Source organism: Misgurnus anguillicaudatus, chromosome 5, assembly GCF_027580225.2.
Source record: "Misgurnus anguillicaudatus chromosome 5, ASM2758022v2, whole genome shotgun sequence".
NCBI classification, from domain to species: domain Eukaryota; kingdom Metazoa; phylum Chordata; class Actinopteri; order Cypriniformes; family Cobitidae; genus Misgurnus; species Misgurnus anguillicaudatus.
Genome location: NC_073341.2, coordinates 26629779 through 26648676, shown reverse-complemented (window position 1 = coordinate 26648676; position 18898 = coordinate 26629779). Strand labels below are relative to the sequence as shown.

The 18898-nt window shown below is 36.7% G+C and overlaps 1 protein-coding gene across 4 annotated transcripts in view; it reads left to right on the top strand.

Annotated features, from left to right (window-relative positions):
- Positions 1–18898, top strand: part of cpne5a (copine Va) — a 79955-nt gene that overhangs the window by 50422 nt on the left and 10635 nt on the right. For 3 of the 4 annotated variants that reach the window (XM_073867856.1, XM_073867855.1, XM_073867857.1), the window contains 6 exons: positions 2335–2438; positions 2618–2722; positions 6797–6838; positions 8276–8351; positions 10741–10794; positions 11546–11607. In XM_073867856.1, the coding sequence (XP_073723957.1) occupies positions 2335–2438; positions 2618–2722; positions 6797–6838; positions 8276–8351; positions 10741–10794; positions 11546–11607 (443 nt within the window). Of the gene's footprint in view, positions 1–318; positions 379–2334; positions 2439–2617; positions 2723–6796; positions 6839–8275; positions 8352–10740; positions 10795–11545; positions 11608–18898 lie in introns of all 4 variants that reach the window. The other variant, XM_055168342.2, reaches the window with a different exon arrangement.

Below are 18898 nucleotides of genomic sequence, written 5' to 3'. Positions count from 1 at the left end.
CGAAAAAGCCCACGGCAAGCAGGATTAGACTGATGTCAGTCATTACTGCAGTGTAACAACACATTGGACAGCATGATACTTTAGAAATGAGACCATGTCTGTGAAATCCAGGGTAAAGTCTTGATAAAGTTTGATTTCAATCTATGACATGATCTTACTCAGTCAATATGAAATAAATCATTACATTTTTACAGAATGTTCTTTTCACTATGTTAGATAATTGTATGCATCACAAAAATATGACTGATTTTTTACAGACTTGGTGATAAATTGTCTATTTTTTATTCTCTCCACTTCACTCTTCATTCTTTACTTCAGTCTAAATTTCATCATTGCGACTGGCACTCTTGATGCAAGATGGTGTTTAGCAGCTAATTGGTTCGTAGTGTGCCAGCTATGGAAGTGTTGTTTGCAAATGGCAACCATTTGGTTGTAAACAGTTTTTTTCTATTTCTGGTCCTAAAAAGTAGCAGCGCAAATGATCGTGATTTGATCCCTAGGGAACAAACATATTGATAAAAAGTTTACCTTAAATGCTCTTTAATGCCGAGTTGAGACTGCACGATTTTAGCCCTGATTTTGACTCGCTGACATATTTTGAGAAATCACAGACAAACGCCCAAAATCACAGTTATCAAAGACACGATCTGAGATAATCATGCTTGTAGATATCTGAACCTGTCAGCGATTCAAAATCAGGCCGTGTGAAAGGTGTTTTGACTGAAAATAACATCAGCGATGACCTACAGCCAATGAGAGAGCAACATACAGGGCAGCTGGAAGTTCGGGGAGGAGTCTCCCCAACCATTTCCTCCTTCATAATCTATATTTCTTCTTTCTGCTGCAAATGAGCACACATGCAATTTGTATGGTAAGCTTCTTGCAGGCTACCTATTTTAATAATAATCCGTTTCTCACGTGAGAACTCTGGTCTTGCACGCGTAACCTTGCGTTGTTTCCTTGTCACTTGTCTCGTGTGCGTTAGGTTTTGAGACGCAGTGTTGGGGGTAACGCATTACAAGTAACGCGCATTACGTAATACTGTTTTCTGAAGTAACGAGTAAAGTAACGCATTCATTTATAAATCTACACATTAAAAAAGTAATGCAAGTTTCTTTTCAGTATCAATTCAATTTAAAAATAAAATAATGTAGTGAATTAATCTGAACATATTAACGTAGAATTACGCACTGTGTGCGCCTGAGCGGGAACAGTTTGAGTCAGAAATTCAGATGGCAGGCCATGCCAGAGCTTGACATTTTTGTGATTTGAAAAAGATCAAGCCTCAGCCAAGTAAGAAAAAGTAACGCAAAAGTAACTTAAAAGTAACGTAAGTATTACTTTCTATGAAAAGTAACCAAGTAATGCAATTAGTTACTTTTTAGGGGAGTAACTTAATATTGTAATGCATTACTTTTAAAAGTAACTTTTCCCAACACTGGTGAGACGTAGTTTGCAGACCGGGATAAATTTGTCGCCGATTGATGGTAAAGTCATGCAGTGTGAAACCCCCTCTCACAGATCCATCATGCAGTCTGAAAACAGCAGCGACTAAACGCTACCCCATGTGTGACCCGTCACCCGACTACTTTAAAAATCATGCAATCTGAACTCGGCATTAGTCGTTTTGGATAAAAGCAATTACCAAATGCATAAATGTAAATGATAATGTTTTAGAGAAATTGAATTAGATAACATTAATTATAAAATAATTACTTAAATATAATTCACACTATCAGCAAAAGAAAATATGCCCTGCTTTTTAACAAGGCCCAGGAAAATTAAAGCATTAACGTGAAGCAGCGAGAGGTTAATGTTTTTACCTGCCCTGCTGCTGCAGGCACTATTGAAAAAAACACACAGCTTAGGTTGACGATAACAATGCTTTCTACCATTGAGTAATTGAAGAGGGGAGACAAAATATGGCCATTACAATGTGAAAATTACAATTGTAATGGTGTAAAATATTCTGATTAAATGAGGATTTCTTAGGTAGTAAAAACTGAGCCATAATCAGGGCCATTGGTGTTTGTGGGAGGGTGGAATATTTTATCTTGGGCAAATAGAGGCGATTTCCCTTTAAACTTGCTTCATGAGGGTTTATGATGCATAAATGGAGCTGTCTGAACCACATTGCTTCGTAAACTGTGTGTATGCTGTGCGTAGCCTACTATATACTGCCTGGGGCTTTAGAGCCTCTTCATCCATCCAGGCTGTCCAGGCAAAAGCAGCGTGAAAAAAGCAGTGTAAAAAGCTTTTCTACAGCTTACTTTCCATTTCCCCTACTCTTTCTTTCTTTCCTTCTTTCTTTCTTTCTTTCTTTGTCCACCACAGGACTGTGCCACAATGCAATTCTGTGCACATAAACTGGATAAGAAAGACTTCTTTGGACGTTCTGATCCGTTCATGGTTTTCTACAGAAGTAATGAAGATGGAACGTGAGTTACCTGTCGCTCTCACCAGTATGCAGTACTTTTTGAACAGAAATTTGACGTGTGCATTTTTGTGCATTTTTTTTCTCAGAAAAGCATTATAATATGCTAACTTTTTCATTTAGAAGCAATGATACGATGTGTGTGTGCAATTCTTTGTTTGACCTTCACATCTTTGTGTTAAGGTTCACTATCTGCCATAAAACAGAGGTAGTAAAAAATACGCTGAACCCTGTGTGGCAACCAATCACCATTCCTGTCAGAGCACTGTGCAATGGAGACTATGAAAGGTACACACATATATATAAAGTACATTACATACAGTGCATATGCATGCATATGCATCACAAGCATTACAAACATACTGTAAATTGCATATTTGTGATGTACAAACACACAATGGTTAGGTGTTACTGTATGTGTGTAGAGAGGCATCATGTTTTAGTTATCTTTCATTCAGTCACACGTTGAGATCAGCCTGCTGATATTTACTGCATCAGCAGTATTTGATCACAGACAGCCCTGAACTACACAGCTTAGCGCTGCTCTGAAGTAGACATTACTTTTGTGCTGCAGATATACAGTACTGTGCAAAAATATTAGGCTACTCAAAATGAGTTTTATTGTATATTTTCCAGGTCTCTTTATTAACATAAAAACAGAAAATACAAAAAATGTGTATACAAAATAAAAAAATGTGGCACTAAGCACATCTTGAACTCTTTTGAGGAGACTAAAAGTCATTAGATTAGAAATTGGATTTCATTTAGGTTTAAGAGAGTCTACAGGTTCCTGCTGTTGCTCAAGTGTAAGGGGAGGTCACAATACATATAAAAAATAAAAAGCTGATTTGATCTGTTTTTGCATACATATTTCATGTATTTTCTGATTGTATGCTAATGAAGACAATGAGAAATAATTAGACCTTGGTTATATTTTACCATTACAAATGTAACACATTTAATGGTGGCATGTTGGCCTAAGACTTCTACTGTACACATTAAAGGGACACTCCACTTTAAAAATTTTTTTTAATTTTCCAGCTCCCTTAGAGTTAAACATTTGATTCTTAACGTTTTGAAATCCATTTTAGCTGATCTCCGAGTCTGGCGCTACCACTTTTAGCATAGCTTAGCATAATCCATTGAATCTGATTAGACCATTAGCATCAGGCTAAAAAAGAGTTTCAATATTTTTCCTATTTAAAACTTGACTCTTCTGTAGTTACATTGTGTACTAAGACCGACGGAAATTAAAAGTTGCGATTTTCTAGGCACATGTGGTTAGAACTATACTTTTATTCTGGTGGAATAATCAAGGACATGACTGCAGCAGGCGTAGTGATATTACGCACTGCCCGAAAATAGTCTCCGGCAATTGAAAGTAACCAACTTAAAATTTTCTGTCGGTCTTAGTACACGATATAACTACAGAAGAGTCAAGTTTTAAATAGGAAAAATATTGAAACTCTTTGGGGGTTTTTTAGCGCAATGCTAATGGTCTAATCAGATTCAATGGATTATGCTAAGCTATGGTAAAAGTGCTAGCGGAGATCAGCTGAATGGATTTCACAATGGTAAGAATCAAATGTTTAACTCTAGGGGAGCTGGAAAATGAGCATATTTAAAAAAAGTGTAATGTCCCTTTAATGCGTTACACTGTTTCTTTATTGTCCTCCATAGGCGTAGACGTTTTCCAGTATGTAAGTCAGTGGTAATGTTAATTTGGTGTATGTGCGAGAATCTGTGAAGCAGTGGCAGCCGTGTGTTGTCTCAGAGCTGTCACAGCCAATCAGAACACACAAAACAGAACCTCCTGTCATTCAGGGCCCATCTGGACTCTGATCCTGTGTGTGTTTGTGTGAGAGAAAGCAAAAGTGATATGAAAAATAAGAAAGAGAAACTCCAGCTGTTCTGGTGCTCTGATAATTATTTCCTGCTACAGATGCCAGTGGATAGGGACGTTTATATTCCAGTCTGATTTTTTTTTAACAGATTCGTGTCCGTAATAACAGATTCAGATGCTTTGCAAATCATATTACTTAAGGTCCAAGTCAGCATCACATATAATGATTTAAATTGTAATCATTTAATATCATTTCAGTTGTTTTTCTGCTTCATTTGTTGTGATTGATCTCATGGATGCTTGTCCTGTTGTTTTGGCATCTGTTATGTGGGCGGGGCTCCTTGAGGGATCCTAAACAAATGAGAGCAGATTTGGTTTGACTGATGTGTAGGGAAGCCACTATTTGCTTGTAAAGTCAAAACTGATCTGTGTCTTTCTGTGATTTTGGGAAGAGACAGACATGATGCTTAACGCTGCCAATCATCCAAACTCCTGAGGTAAACAGCTCAGAGTTTACAAGGGAAATTATTTAAAGGTTTTCTGATGTTTCCCTGAGAGGTTGGTCGAAAGTTTGGAGGTTGTTTACAGGGTAGAATGTTCCACAGAGGAGTTATGTTTAGCATTGAAACAGAGACTTGTTAATAAATGTATGGATTTTGCTGGAGGGGTTGCCTGGCACGTCTACGGGGAATCTAAGAATTGATAGTCAAGATTTAGGAAGAAGGTTCACGTTCAACATATTCTTGGATTTGGGCCATGTGAACCTTGGTGCATCTGCTACATCTGCTGTCTTGCATCATTCTGCTTTGCTTCTGCTGAAGGCGACAGATGGAGGGTTTCTCAATCTTCTCTATGGAGTTTCTTAATGGAGGCTCAGTGTTCTGAGTTTTGCATCTCATCAAGTCATAAGATGTTTTTATGCCTTTAGCATTTGATTAATGCCTATGAGAGTAAAAAATCCTTTATATACTCCAAAATGTCTTATAAGGAATGTTTCACAGCGCACACAGACAGATTCAGAGCATATATTAAAGGGTAACAATATTATTGCTGCCTGTATAGTTGAATTGTTTTTTTTTCTGGAAGTTGCACGCTGCACTCAGCAGGAAAATTAGAAGAGGATGCACTATAAACACATTTATCAGCACATTCTTTTTTTATGAAGCAACATAAAATAATGTAGCAAACCCATGCTTGACAAAGAAACATCTACTGTGCTTGATAAGCGAACAGCATTTTATATTAGCTATGTCTGAATAAATCTAAATAGTTTACATGTTTTACCACAAATTGGGGCTTTGGGTTTGGTACAGATGGATAAAATTACCATTTAGATGTAAATGTGGTCCCTTACCTTTAATATAATTAACATTTCTTAGTGGCCATGCATTACAAAGATACACCAATGTTAAATTTCAGTGGCAGCAGGTGAATTCTTTTTTCGAGGGCGCACCTTCACAGCATGTATGTAGCCCGTCATGTGTGTGTGGTTCGTAATTTCAAAATATGTGTTCTGCGCATCGAGTAATCCTGTGTGCATCATGTGTCTTGTCAAAATAAGTGTGCCTGCTACAGACGCGTCTAATTGGTTTATGATAAAATAGATGCTCGCATTTGCCAGATACTCACATAATCTCATGCGTAATCAGAGTTTACTGTTAATGGAGTGTCTTGCGTGTATTTTGTGAATGTGAGCGTCTCTTTTATCATAAATGGTTTTGACGCGTGTGCAGCAGGCACTTATTTTGACAAAACAAGTGATGCACATGGTTTACACGTTAATATATATATAATAAAGGTGCATTGGGAATAAATGACATACCGAAATTTACACTGTTGCTTCTGTGCTGCTTGTAAATGCCATGTAAAGCCGACCCGACTGATTTACAAGCACAAACGCACCTTTGGTTAGCACGTAACCATGTTCAAAAAGCAATCCTTGATGGACTAGACTCTGTGTAATCTTCACAGCTATCTGTTCTTCAATAAATTACAGTGCTAAATGCAAAACACATCCATAAGCTTTAAACAGCGTTTAAAGCTATTACCCTCAAAAGCCATTTTTTATTAACAAGGCTACAAATCTCACCAGGCTCTGTGTAATTGATCGCATAAAATTGATTTGAACAAAATGAGTTTCCAATTATTTAAAACTTCAGATGTAATTAATGTTAAAATTAAACTCGCCTGTGTCGCGTCAGGTGAAGTGACGCTCCGCGGCTCAGCGAAAGACTACAATCCCTGCCGACCGCTGTTTCATTCTGAGCGCACTGTCTGGATAATGGCCCCTAATTGGTTGGTTTTAGCATGGAGATGAAAAGCACAGTGAGGGAGTCTTTTCAACCTGTTTTAATCAAAACGCTTCCAACAATTCAGATGCTGCTTTTCTTATTTAGCCTGTCTTTATAATGGTGCACGAAGTAGCACATACTGTACTTGTATACATAAATTATGGCATGCATGCCATGCACAACTTATACCACACTGTGATTCTAAATGCTTTGTTGTGAATCTTTCAGGTCGATTAAAGTGGAGGTATATGACTGGGACAGAGATGGCAGGTAGAGAAATGCACACACACATGTACACATGCACAGAGCTTTCTTATCAAAACTACATTTTAGTGAAGACTTCTTATAGTCTTATAATATTTTCATGAATGTATATTGTTTGTCACCTAACCCTACACACAAGCCCATATAATTAGTCAATTTTTTCACACGCAGTCAGTCTTTTTAACAATGGCAAAGATCTTCTGTGCATCTGAATATGTGCACTAAACTAAAAACATGCAAAAACAGTATGTCAAATAGTACAGTCAGCAAACAATACCTAGATGGGACTCTCTGCTGAGAATATGATGTGTGCCACAACTGGATCACAATAAAACCACAGGAGCTAAAAAGCCTTCAGATTTGCTTTGAAGAAAGATGGCTCTTTGTAAGAGGCTGTTTACACCTGGTATTAAGATGCATTTTGTTCGATCAGATGAGTGGACGATGCTAAATACAGGTGTAAACTTTAACATTTTAAGCTTGTCCACTTTCAACCACATTCAGAGGTTCCCGAAAATGTATTCGATTGGATTGCTTTTGTGGTGTGGACGCACATGTGGTTGAAAGCCACAAAACGCCTACTCTCTGTCTATTGATCTAATGTAATGTACTGATCGCAATGTTTTTCTATTGGACATGACTTCGCACACACCCACGGTGTTCAGCACAATCTTTAGGCTTTCATTGATAAAACTGAATTGGCTGCTCTCCGCCTCTTTCATTTGTTTGTTTTTGCGAGTGTGTGAAAGTTACGCAAGCTTTTTTCATCAATTGCTTTGAAATATCAGGGAAAGCTCTTACATATACATGTGAAAAATCTGTGCAACATGTTTAGTGTTTCGTAGTAATAGTGTGTGTCAATTTAAACTTATCTAAACCTATCATATCAAAGTGCATCTTAATACCAGGTGTAAACAGCCTTAAAAGTGCAATAGTTAGAGGGAAAGATTTTCCCTTTTGTGAAATGTGACCCTGTCTGTGATATCTAAGATCTCCATCTAATTTAGGAGCATCAAAGTTTAATTTCAATCATTAACTCCACATTGATTTTAATTTCTGGTCTTACTCAGTCAATATTAAAGGATTCAAAATTAAATTGTCACAGAATGATCTTTAAATTATGGATGATATGTAGATATCTGTTTTGACACACTGGGTCCTATATTGCAACCAGTGCAATTTACTTTGTCAGTGACGCATGTATCATTCGTATTTTGCACCGGCGCCCAGCTGGCGTTTCCCGCCCCAGACGCACGTCGGCAACCTAGGGAATGAACTAGCGCTCCCTGGAGGCGTGTTCCGGCGCCAACCATCCCTGAAGCCATTTTGCAGCTTCAAAAAACTATTGCGCCACTGACCAGAAAAAACGAGTCTAGACTGTTGCTTTAACCTGTAATAAACATTGATCATTCTCGGTGGTAATAGTGTCTCTTTGTGTTTCAGTCATGATTTCATTGGCGAGTTCACTACCAGCTACAGAGAGCTTTCACGCGGTCAGAGTCAGTTCAATGTATATGAGGTGAGTTCAGATACTTATCAGATTAAAGCAGAATAAATAATTCATTTATAAATATTTCATTCATTTTTACTAAATAAAAATCATTGTAGTCATTAAATATTTGTATGGGCATCTCTAAAGCTAAAAATATTCATGTTTATTAGACATGACATTGTGGTGCTTTGGAATCTGAAATAAAACCAGCTTCTATGGGAGAGATCTTTATAAGTTTGGTAAACTTGGCTTGAGTACACCATCAGCCAGTGTTTTAATATTTGTAAGGGTACGGAGTGTGTGTGTGTGTGTGTTTTCACCTTAGCTTTACCCTGGTGAGTAAGGGGCGTGGTGAGATGTTTTAAAGGAGTGTGACAGTCAGCAGTTGGCTGAAAGGATCTGGGGTCTCTCAGGGTTTGGTTTTTGCAAACAACACGATACGCTACAGAACCGGGTCAGCCAAACCTCAATCCATACAAATCACTTCAGCAGTGTCCTGGTTTTTAAACTGTTAGCCGTGGTTGTGTGTGTAACCGACCTGAATTGGATTTCTCTAAAGCATTTAGATCAGTTATGTCTTTGCAGGTTAGTGGAATTATAATAAATGCAAGCTGGGATGTTAACTCACAAACGATTCTTTCAGATTTACCCTCCTACAGAGGTAACAGATCTGATCTCAGAGAACCATGCTTCTTTCTTTATTGCTCCCACACATGCACTCTTTCTTTAACTCTTTCCCTGCCATTGACGAGTTATATCGGCAATTAAGATAAAATATTTGCATGAAAAAACGTGTTCCTGATGAGTTTTTATGGTTATCTGTAATTCCGCCTCCATCCACTAAATGGCACTTACCCAATTTATAAAAAAACTATTGATTAATTTTAAACTCCGTGTATGTTTTGATAATCGTTCTGTATTTGATCTCTAACAAAATTCCTTCACAAAAAATTCAATTATTTCAGTTTTTTGCTAAAAAAATATTTTTGAAGAAAAATACCCATATTTAAGAGTTTATAAGTAAGGAAAAAATATAGGATGAAACATTTCTTTTTCCTGTCTTGTTTGTTTGTTTTTTATTGCTCACACACATGCACTCTTTCTTTAACTCTTTGCCCGCCATTGGCGAGTTATATCGTCAATTAAGATAACATATTTGCATGAAAAAACCAAGCGTGCTGCAAAGGCCTGAAAATTTAAGCCAAAACGTCTCGATCGCCCCCCAGTGACTGGTCCCAGTATATGTCATGAACCCAGCCTCCCCATGTTATTTAATGGGTCTTGAGAGCAACTAAACAATTTAATTACACTTCAATTATCTTTTTTCCCGAAGCTGGTGTCTGTCATTTACTGTAGTTTTTAATGTTTGTTTTTAGAATAAGTTTGTTTTTAGTTAGTTATTTAATGATATAAAAACGGTGGTGTCACGTCATGATTGACAGCTGTGATATCGTGTGATATGCGCATTCTGCGAGGGCGGGTTTTTGATTTTGCGGCTTTACTTCCTGCTCCCTACTGCGCATGACTGGTCCCGAAATTGCTACTGCGCAGACTCAAGACCCAAGATGTCAGCGCCGTATCGGGACACTGGCGGCTTCACTTTTCACCAATTGAAGAGAGCGAACAGGCGTCCTCCATCTTTTTTTACAGTCTATGGAAAAAACATGTTCCTGATGAGGTTTTATGTTAATCTGTAATACCGCCATTATACACTAGATAGCACTTACCCAATTTATAAAAAAAAACTGAAGCAAAAATTATTTATTAATTTTAAACTCCGTGTATGTTTTGATAATCGTTCTGAATCTGATCTCTAACAAAATTCCTTCACAAAAAAATGCAATTATTTCAGCTTTTTGCTAAAAATATTTTTGAAGAAAAATACCCATATTTAAAGGAACATTATGTAGGATTGTGGCCAAAACTGGTACTGCAATCACAAAGCTTGTGGCTAAAACTGGTACTGCAATCACACAGCTGGTGGCCAATACACAAAATGACAACATAAACATCAGTTGAGGGCTGCAACTCCACTTTTTAAATGACAATATCCTGGCCGGACCACTGTTGTCAGTGATAAAAGTATTTGAAATGAAAATGATTTCTTTATGTCTAGTGACATATCAGGGCCATTTTATGATTAATTGATATAAATTTCTTACATACTGTTCCTTTAAGAGTTTATAAACAAGGAAAAATATAGGATGAAATATTTTTCCTGTTTTGTTTGTTTGTTTGTTTTTTTGAAAGCAGAGGGTCTGTTCTGTCATTTGATATATTTGTATGTTTATATATTTTTAGAAGGAAATTTTTCTGGAAGGCATTTTGTGAAACTTTTGTGAAAATGCTGACTTTTAAAAAAAGGCTGGCAGGGAATGAGTTAAATTATCTGTTGTTTCTAAATTTGCTATTTCAGGTGGTGAACTCAAAAAAGAAACTAAAAAAGAGGAGATACATCAACTCGGGGACTGTAAGTAGTCAACATACTGTTTAAATACTGTTTAAAGAACAGAGGTTTTATGTTAAAGTACTTATACAGTATATTATATATATATAATATATATATTCAAAAGACATTTTTTAACCCACTGGCCTTATTTGCATTACATTAATGATGAATGGATGTACTTGTTAAAACTTCGGCATTTAAGAAAATAAAATGACGGCATTAATATAAAATCATTTGTTTGTTTTCAACTAAAAAGGAAGCTATATACTGTACATCTTGGATGGCATGGGGTTGAGTAAATTATGAAAGAATTTTTATATTTTGCTGAACTCTTCCTTTAAAAATATCCCAATATATAATTGTGATATTACTGGACAGCTACATTCGCTAAGCACCCAAAGCATTTGGATTTCGGTCACATACATTACCTGCCATTGAAACTTATCCACGTCTATGACTGCATAGTCCTTTGCAGCATCAGGCATTGATAAAGAGAGCAGTGAGGACATTACAGTGATTGATGATCCAGAAAGGTTTGAATTGGTTTAGAGATGGTAATCAACACTAAAATGAATAGTCTATCACCTGTTTTTCTCCCAACACAGAAAAATCCTGGTCATTTAATGCCGACACAGATAGAAAAGTGCATGTGTGACTGATGACTGAGAGTGTGTTTGAATAATATACTGACAGATTGTGACTGATGTAGTGTGTGTGCTTACGCTGTTCAGCATGTGTAAATGGTCTGTTTCTTTGTTACTCAATTCCCCAGGTGACATTGCTTTCGTTCAGTGTGGAGGCTGAACACACATTCCTGGACTACATTAAAGCAGGGTATGGACAAAAATACACACAAGTGTTTGCATGTGTACACTAAACTAAAGCACAGATATGCACACATAAATAAGAACGTGCATCCCTAATAAATGTGAGGCATACAGTTGAGTTTTTTCTTAAATTATGGTTGACATTTCATGCATTTTCACATGGTATTTTTGCAGAGAACTCGATTGATATAGAGGTCAGCATCTTTGCAAAGCTATCAGAATGTTATCACAGTAATGGCATCAGACAGCTTTTGAAAATGGCTCCGGTAAACACGACCCAAAAGACCCTTTAAATGCTAAACTAGCACAACAAACACGGCTATTTTAGTAGTTATAGTAATCACCATTCTGGGGTTGCCAGGTCCTCTCTGGTTTACTCTGATGAAAGGCTTCTTTTCTATGAGGAAGCGAGGATGGTGGAAAGCATTTTTGAACCATCAAAATGTTCGAAAAGTATAACTTTCCTTTGTTAAACTGTTATGAAAATGTAAAAATATGTGAAATCCAGGCTAAAGTCTCATAATCTAATTTAATTTATATTAAGCAATAAAACTACAACAAAAATGTCTGTAGCTGGATTTTCACAGGCAGGGTCACATATTGCCTTACCAAGCCACATAGTCGTACAGTATTCGAGCATTAGGGCACATTCAGGTTCAATATCTGTGTAACATCCTAATATGATAATCTGATGTAAAAATAATAGTATCTAGTAGTTTCTCATGCCATTACCACAGCGGCTCGTGACTGCTCTTTCGAGGGGCGCAAATTCAAAATATGTGTTCGGAGTGTCATGTGTGTTGCTTGTGTTTTCAAAATATGTATTTGTTGCGTCATGTGAACTATGCGCATCACGTGTTTTGTCAAAATAATTGCCTACTGCACAAGCGTCAAAAGCGTTTATGATAAAAGAGATGCTTACATTCACAAAATACACGCAAGACACTCCCCTAAACTCTGATTACGCATGAGATTATTCGAGTACCTGGCAAACGCGAGCGTCTCTTTTATCATAAACCCTGCAACAGGCACTTATTTTGACAAGACACGTGATGCCCATAGGTTCACTCGATGCGCCGAACACATATTTTGAAATTACGAACCACACACATGACGGCTACATACATGTTGTACGAACTTCGCATCATGCGCCCTCGAAAAAAGAAGTCACCGACCGCCACTGCTGTACTGTATGTTTGGTGGTTGAAAGAATTAAAATGGCGTCCAATATATTGGTTTTGTTAAGAATTAAGCATTGTGGTTAATTGGTTGGTTATGTCAATATACGTTTTAATTAAAAACTTCACCACAGCAGAAGGTAATGAATGTGATGAATGAATAAATTTAACAGCACTTAGTGTCTTAAATGTGCTGCTGTCTCTGCCCTATAGTGATATTGATCAGCATCTGTTCTGGTTCCAGTTCCATGCCCAGAGCTCCTAATCTGTTCCCATTTTACTGGCGAATATCGTGCAGTATTTCTTACTGCGATGGTCTGGCAATCCTGTTTAAGAGAGCGAGACAGGCAGAGAGGCTTTTCAAAGACTTTCTCAGCTACAGTGATGTGACTGTGGTGTGCCTTGTACTTTATTCGAGTTGTGTGATCCTCTATAGACATTTCGTATGTACTTTATGTCTAATATGTACATTTTCTTGATAATTGATTTGATAAGAAATAGGTGGGAATTCAATAGGTGGGATTTCTTTGAGAAACGCTGTAAAATTCAGATTCATTGAATTGCAAATTGAAGTGGCTCATCTGACAAATCTGTGTGAGAATTCCACATAAACAGTTTCTATGCTTTACTTTTTACTATTTAGAGCAGGTTCGATCTGACCTGCGTCTTACCCTGATCTCACCTCTTTTCCCCCAATAATCCCCCGCTGTGTCCATCAATAAAAAGTGACAAAAGCCTGTAAATAAACACGAGAGAGTGAAAGTAAGAAAGACAGCTGGAGTGTAAACTGTCTATTTGTGACTATCTGAAGGACACGGCTGACCTTTTACACTCAAATAATCCATATCACTCTGACATCAGCGCTTCACACCACCTCACAACACTTTCTGCTTTCTGTCAGGTTTTCACCTTTGTTATTTTTCTCCATCAGATTCTGACCTTTAATATTGATGGTGCAAACAGACCTTTGTATGGATTTCCTATTGCTACAGGTTTCCTTCTGTTGATCCATATAAGGAGGACCATAAATAACCAGCTTCACTCTTAAATCGTATCCTGGTTCAGATAGTGACAGGGATTCAGCTCTGACCATGTGAAAGACTCTTGTCCTAAAGTGTTAATTATACGACGGATCATAAAGGTTGAGCTGCATTGTGGAGTTATTGTAAAATTTTAAAGTAGTTTTCAAGGATCATATTAAATGTTTAATTATGTTTTGAAAAGAAATGGTCTGCTGCAAGGAATTGCTGCATAGACCACTTATTGTTATTTTAATCAAGCAAATAAAAAAAAAATTGTCAGAAAAAATGCCCATAATATGCACTACCCTTACAAAAGGTATGGGTCAATGACTTGACATTAATTAATTATTTTGTGTCCTTATGGTTCAATTATACAGAGCCCTCAAGGGGACATGGAGCAAAGATTAAATAAAGTTTAGTTTCGCGTGTGCACGTGAAACTATTGCATGCACATGTGAAACTATCACGTGCGCACCTGAAACTACCGCGTTTAGTTTTGCATGCTGACGTGAAACTTTCACGTGCGCATGCGATAGTTTCACGTGTGCACGCGAAACTAAACTTAGTTTCACGTGAGCGTGCGAAACTAAACTTTTATAAAAAAATTCAAGGTGAATATGAAAATGAAGGTTTCGTTTGAGCACATGAAACTAAACTTTAGATTTTTTTATTCCAATGTCACCTTGGGGGCTCGGTACAATTAAATGTAAAAGGGTTAAAATTTCATAATAAATTTGCAGATTACTTGCATACATTCTCTTTTTTGAGGACCAAGTATACAATTTTTGGTTTTATTTTATTTTGAGAAAATATTTGGGGGATAATTGCAAAAATGTCAATGTGGTGTAACCGGCCTGTGTCAATTGGTGTAACTATATAAATATATTCATAAACAAATGTGGAATAAAATATAATCATCTAATTTAGTGTAATATGATTTTTTTACATGCATTTTTACATGCAAAGCTGTTTTCAGCATATGTCGAGACAAAAATATTACAAAAACGCATAAAAATTTACATTTAGAAATAACTAATAAAATAATATTTTAAATTTTTTTATGGTTATGCTTACACTCAAGGTGTATAAAATATTTAATATTTCTCATTCTTTGGCGCCATTGGCAGTTACACCATTTGACATTTTCAGGTCCATTCAGTCTTAACTTTCATAAAAATGGTGCAAATGTTTTTTCTTTAAAATTAACATAAATTAATATGTGCATTTAAATAAACCTGATGCGTGCTTTTAAAACAAGTTTTTTAAAAAGATTTTTGAATTTCTCATCTTGCCAAACCATTTTTGTCACTGACCCGTATACAGCTTTGCAGCTAAATAAATCATATTAGTACCACAGAGGTACATATTCGTCCCAAAGAGAGCTTATTAGTGCATCAAATATAGATATTAGTATTTCAAAGGTACATAATATTGGTACTATGTATACATATCTGTACGAAATATTACATAATAGGACCTTTTAAAGTGGCCATATGACTTTGCTAAAAAGAGCATTATTTTGTGTATGTAATGTAAAGCAATATGTTTACGTGGCTTATGGTTCAAAAAACACATTATTTATACCTTACATTATTGTTGCTCATCTATGCCCCGCTTTTCTGAAATGCATTGATTTTAGCTCGTTGTCCTAACAGCGTGGTGTGCTTTTATTGGCCAGCTATCCAGTGCGTTGTGATTGGCCGAATACCTCAAGCGTGTGACGGAAATGTTACGCCCCTAACCAATACTACAGCGAGAATAAAAGTTATGCCTTCTTTCTTTGCATGCTGTATACATTTGAGCGGTGTTGTGCAAATCTTCCCCCTCGGTGACATAGATATGTGGGTGTGGTTGAATGAGGCATTTTAGGAAGGAAGTTTTATTTTTGGGTTTGAGACTTTAATCTTTTCAACTTTACAGATCTTCTATGTGCGCAAACAACTTTTAACACTCCAAAGACAAAGGAAAACATGAAATCACATCATATAAGCCCTTTAAAGGGTACTCCCACAGTGACAGACATTTTTTGACAATTTTTTCTGACAGTGTAGCTGATCTGACCGTAATAATCCTGGCATTCTGTATAATCCAAGGTTACAATGTCTTTTGGCTTCTATAGCTGACATTCGAAATTCGATCATTAAGACAAATGCCTTTCATATAAGTGCTTTGGTCCAACACTCTTGAGGTTTCTCGTCTCCACCAGAAGAGCTGTTGAGATTCCCAGTATAATGCAGATTAATGCACCAGCCCTGACTTTGTGCCTGGAGACATCAGCGCTAATCGAAAAACTTTGAGGTGGACGGAATAGGACGAACGAAGATAAAGCAGGATAAACAAAGCCTGGTAATTAGCATTGTGCTGCGTCTCCACTTCCTGTTAATATTTGTGCTGAGTTGGAAAAAGGCCAGGTAAAAAGGATATCGTTTTATTTCCTCCTCCTCAAGGTCTTTGAATAAATGCAATACCCTTGGGTTTTCGGTAAAATCGGGTTAAGCCAAAAACACTGTTTACGTGATATGCGATCATGTTTGCGGATGTATACGGATGTGAATATAATTACTGTCCACTGTCCCAATCAGTGCTTAAGGAAGCATCAGTCACCGCAGGGATTACATATGAATGACAGCCTGCCGACTGGTTGATCTGATCCCATACGAGCCGCTTTTGTGTATTACCACTTGCACCTGTGGACGGTTTATTTCTCTGTGTGGAAATATTTCATAAATATTCACAAATCTCGTTTTTCGATATAACATCCAGATCTTGTTTCTCATTTGGACCCGAGACTCATTCAGAGAGCGTATTCAGAGTTCACGCTGAAAGGGGAATGCCATTGAGATTCAGATATTGGATATTGGATATGTCATAATGATATTTCACAGCGTTTTATGGTGGTGATCTGTACAAGTGCTGTACTTCCTTGTGCTGTTAAAATAGTTCTTCCATATATGTTTTTAGATCTGTTGAGGGGTCTTCAGTATGCTAATATCAGTGATTGTAAACTTTTGATTAGTTCCACTGAAAAAAATGATTCATTGCATTTAATCAATTTTTTTAAGGTAAGTGGTTGCAATCAATTTATTTAAGCTACATTTAAACAAAAAAGATTAGTAACGTAAAGTAAAATATAAAACTTTTGTTTAAATGTAGCTTAAATAAATTGATGGCAACCACTTACCTTAAAAAAATTGATTAAATTCAATGAATCATTTTTCTCAGTGCTTTTTGTTATGTAGTGCAACAGTTTTATTTTAGGCTATTTTAAAATGCCAGTGTTTGAATCTGCTCTATATACAGTGGGGTCCAAAAATGAAAATGTTGGGTATTTGCAAGGAAATCTGAAACACACACAGGGGGCAGTTGTATCCTAGTGGTTAGAGAGTCGGGCTTTTAACCCAAAAGTTGCTGGTTCGAGTCCCATGGCTGGCGCGTTGTGCTCTTGAGAAAGGCACCTTACCCTAATTGCTGCCCACTGCTCCAGATGTGTGTGTTTTCACTACCCAAAAATTTTAGTTCTGTTATAATTTGCCCACTCTCATGTTGTTGCATACCTGTATAGATTTCGTTGTTTTGGTGGGCGCAGGGGCGGATATTTTGAGAAAATGTTTGTGGACCCCATTTACTTCCATAGTATTCTTTTTTCCTACTATTGAAGTAAATGGGCTCCGTTTCTCAAAATATCTTCCTTTGTGTTCATCAGAACAACAAAATGTATACAAGTTTGAAACAACAAGAGGGCGAGTAAATAATGTCAGAATTTACATTTTTGGGTGAACTATCACTTTAAATGCAGAGGTCACATTTCGAGTATGCATTGCATGCTTTTCACTTTTTCAGGTATTAAGATTTTGCACAAACTTGTGAAGTCCATCTAAAATGCATGCTGAATAATTTGTTATTCAAAAGATGAATACAAATACTCCTACTACAATTCTTAAGATATATAGGAATTTCTATACATTTTTGAAATATTTTTACTTATTGTTATATACAGTAATTGCTAATATGATTTGTAATGAAAAATTTATATTGAAGTAGAAAAATAAATGAATAAATGCATTCTCATTAGTACTTTCGGCCTTTACTGTACTGTATATGCATTAGGCCGCTGTGCAAAAGTCTTGGGCCACCTCCAGCTTTATTGTTTTAGCAAAGAGTTAATGCTTATCCATTTATATTTTTGTCTGAATGAAAAACACAAAATGCAGTAAATATCTACACAAGATGACTTCTTTTGGCAAATGTCAGTTTTTAGTATGGCCTATTTTGGCACGAAGCACATCTTTTGAGGAGACTCAAGTCCTAAAGTCATTAGATGAGAATTACATTTATGCATTTGGCAGACAGTTTTATCCAAAGCGACTTATGGTGCATACAGGGAATCCATTTTATGTGTGTATGTGTGTTCTCTGGTTCAAACCCCTGACCTTTTGCGCTGCTAACGCAATGCTTTACCACTAAGCTATACAGGTGAATTATATTATATTATATTATATTATATTATATTATAATTTATTATATTATGTAATTATTTTTAGTTTCATTCCATTTTGGTTTAAGAGACCCTGAATGGTTCCTGCTATTAAGTATAACTGGAGGTCACACTATATACTTGGCACTTTTTCAGATTTTTTTTAGTACTGCATACTAGTTTCCTGTATGTTCTGGTTTTCTTGTAATAAATAGACCGAGAAATAATTATATTTACGGTAATTATACCATTGCAAAAACAACAAATCTAATGGTGGCATGGTGGCCTAAGACGTTTGTACAGCACTGTATAATATTTTTTTCTTTGGGTAGTGCGAGTCAAAGCGCTTGCGATTCGGAGGGTTATTATTTCAAAGATGTGTCTCTGCGCTAGCTTTGATGGCCATTGAACTCTTTACAGTCCAACCATCAAAATCAGTGGGTAATCACTGGCTTCATACTGCATCTAGTGAATGCACTGTTCTCCAGTCAGTTACTCTGCAGGACAAGCACCTGCAATCCATGACTGTGCTGGACTTCCCACTGATTATAGAACAGAGTTCAAGGCACAAAGCATCCGCTGCTGCTGTTCTGAAAGCAGTGTCCCTGATTATTGTGGCGGATG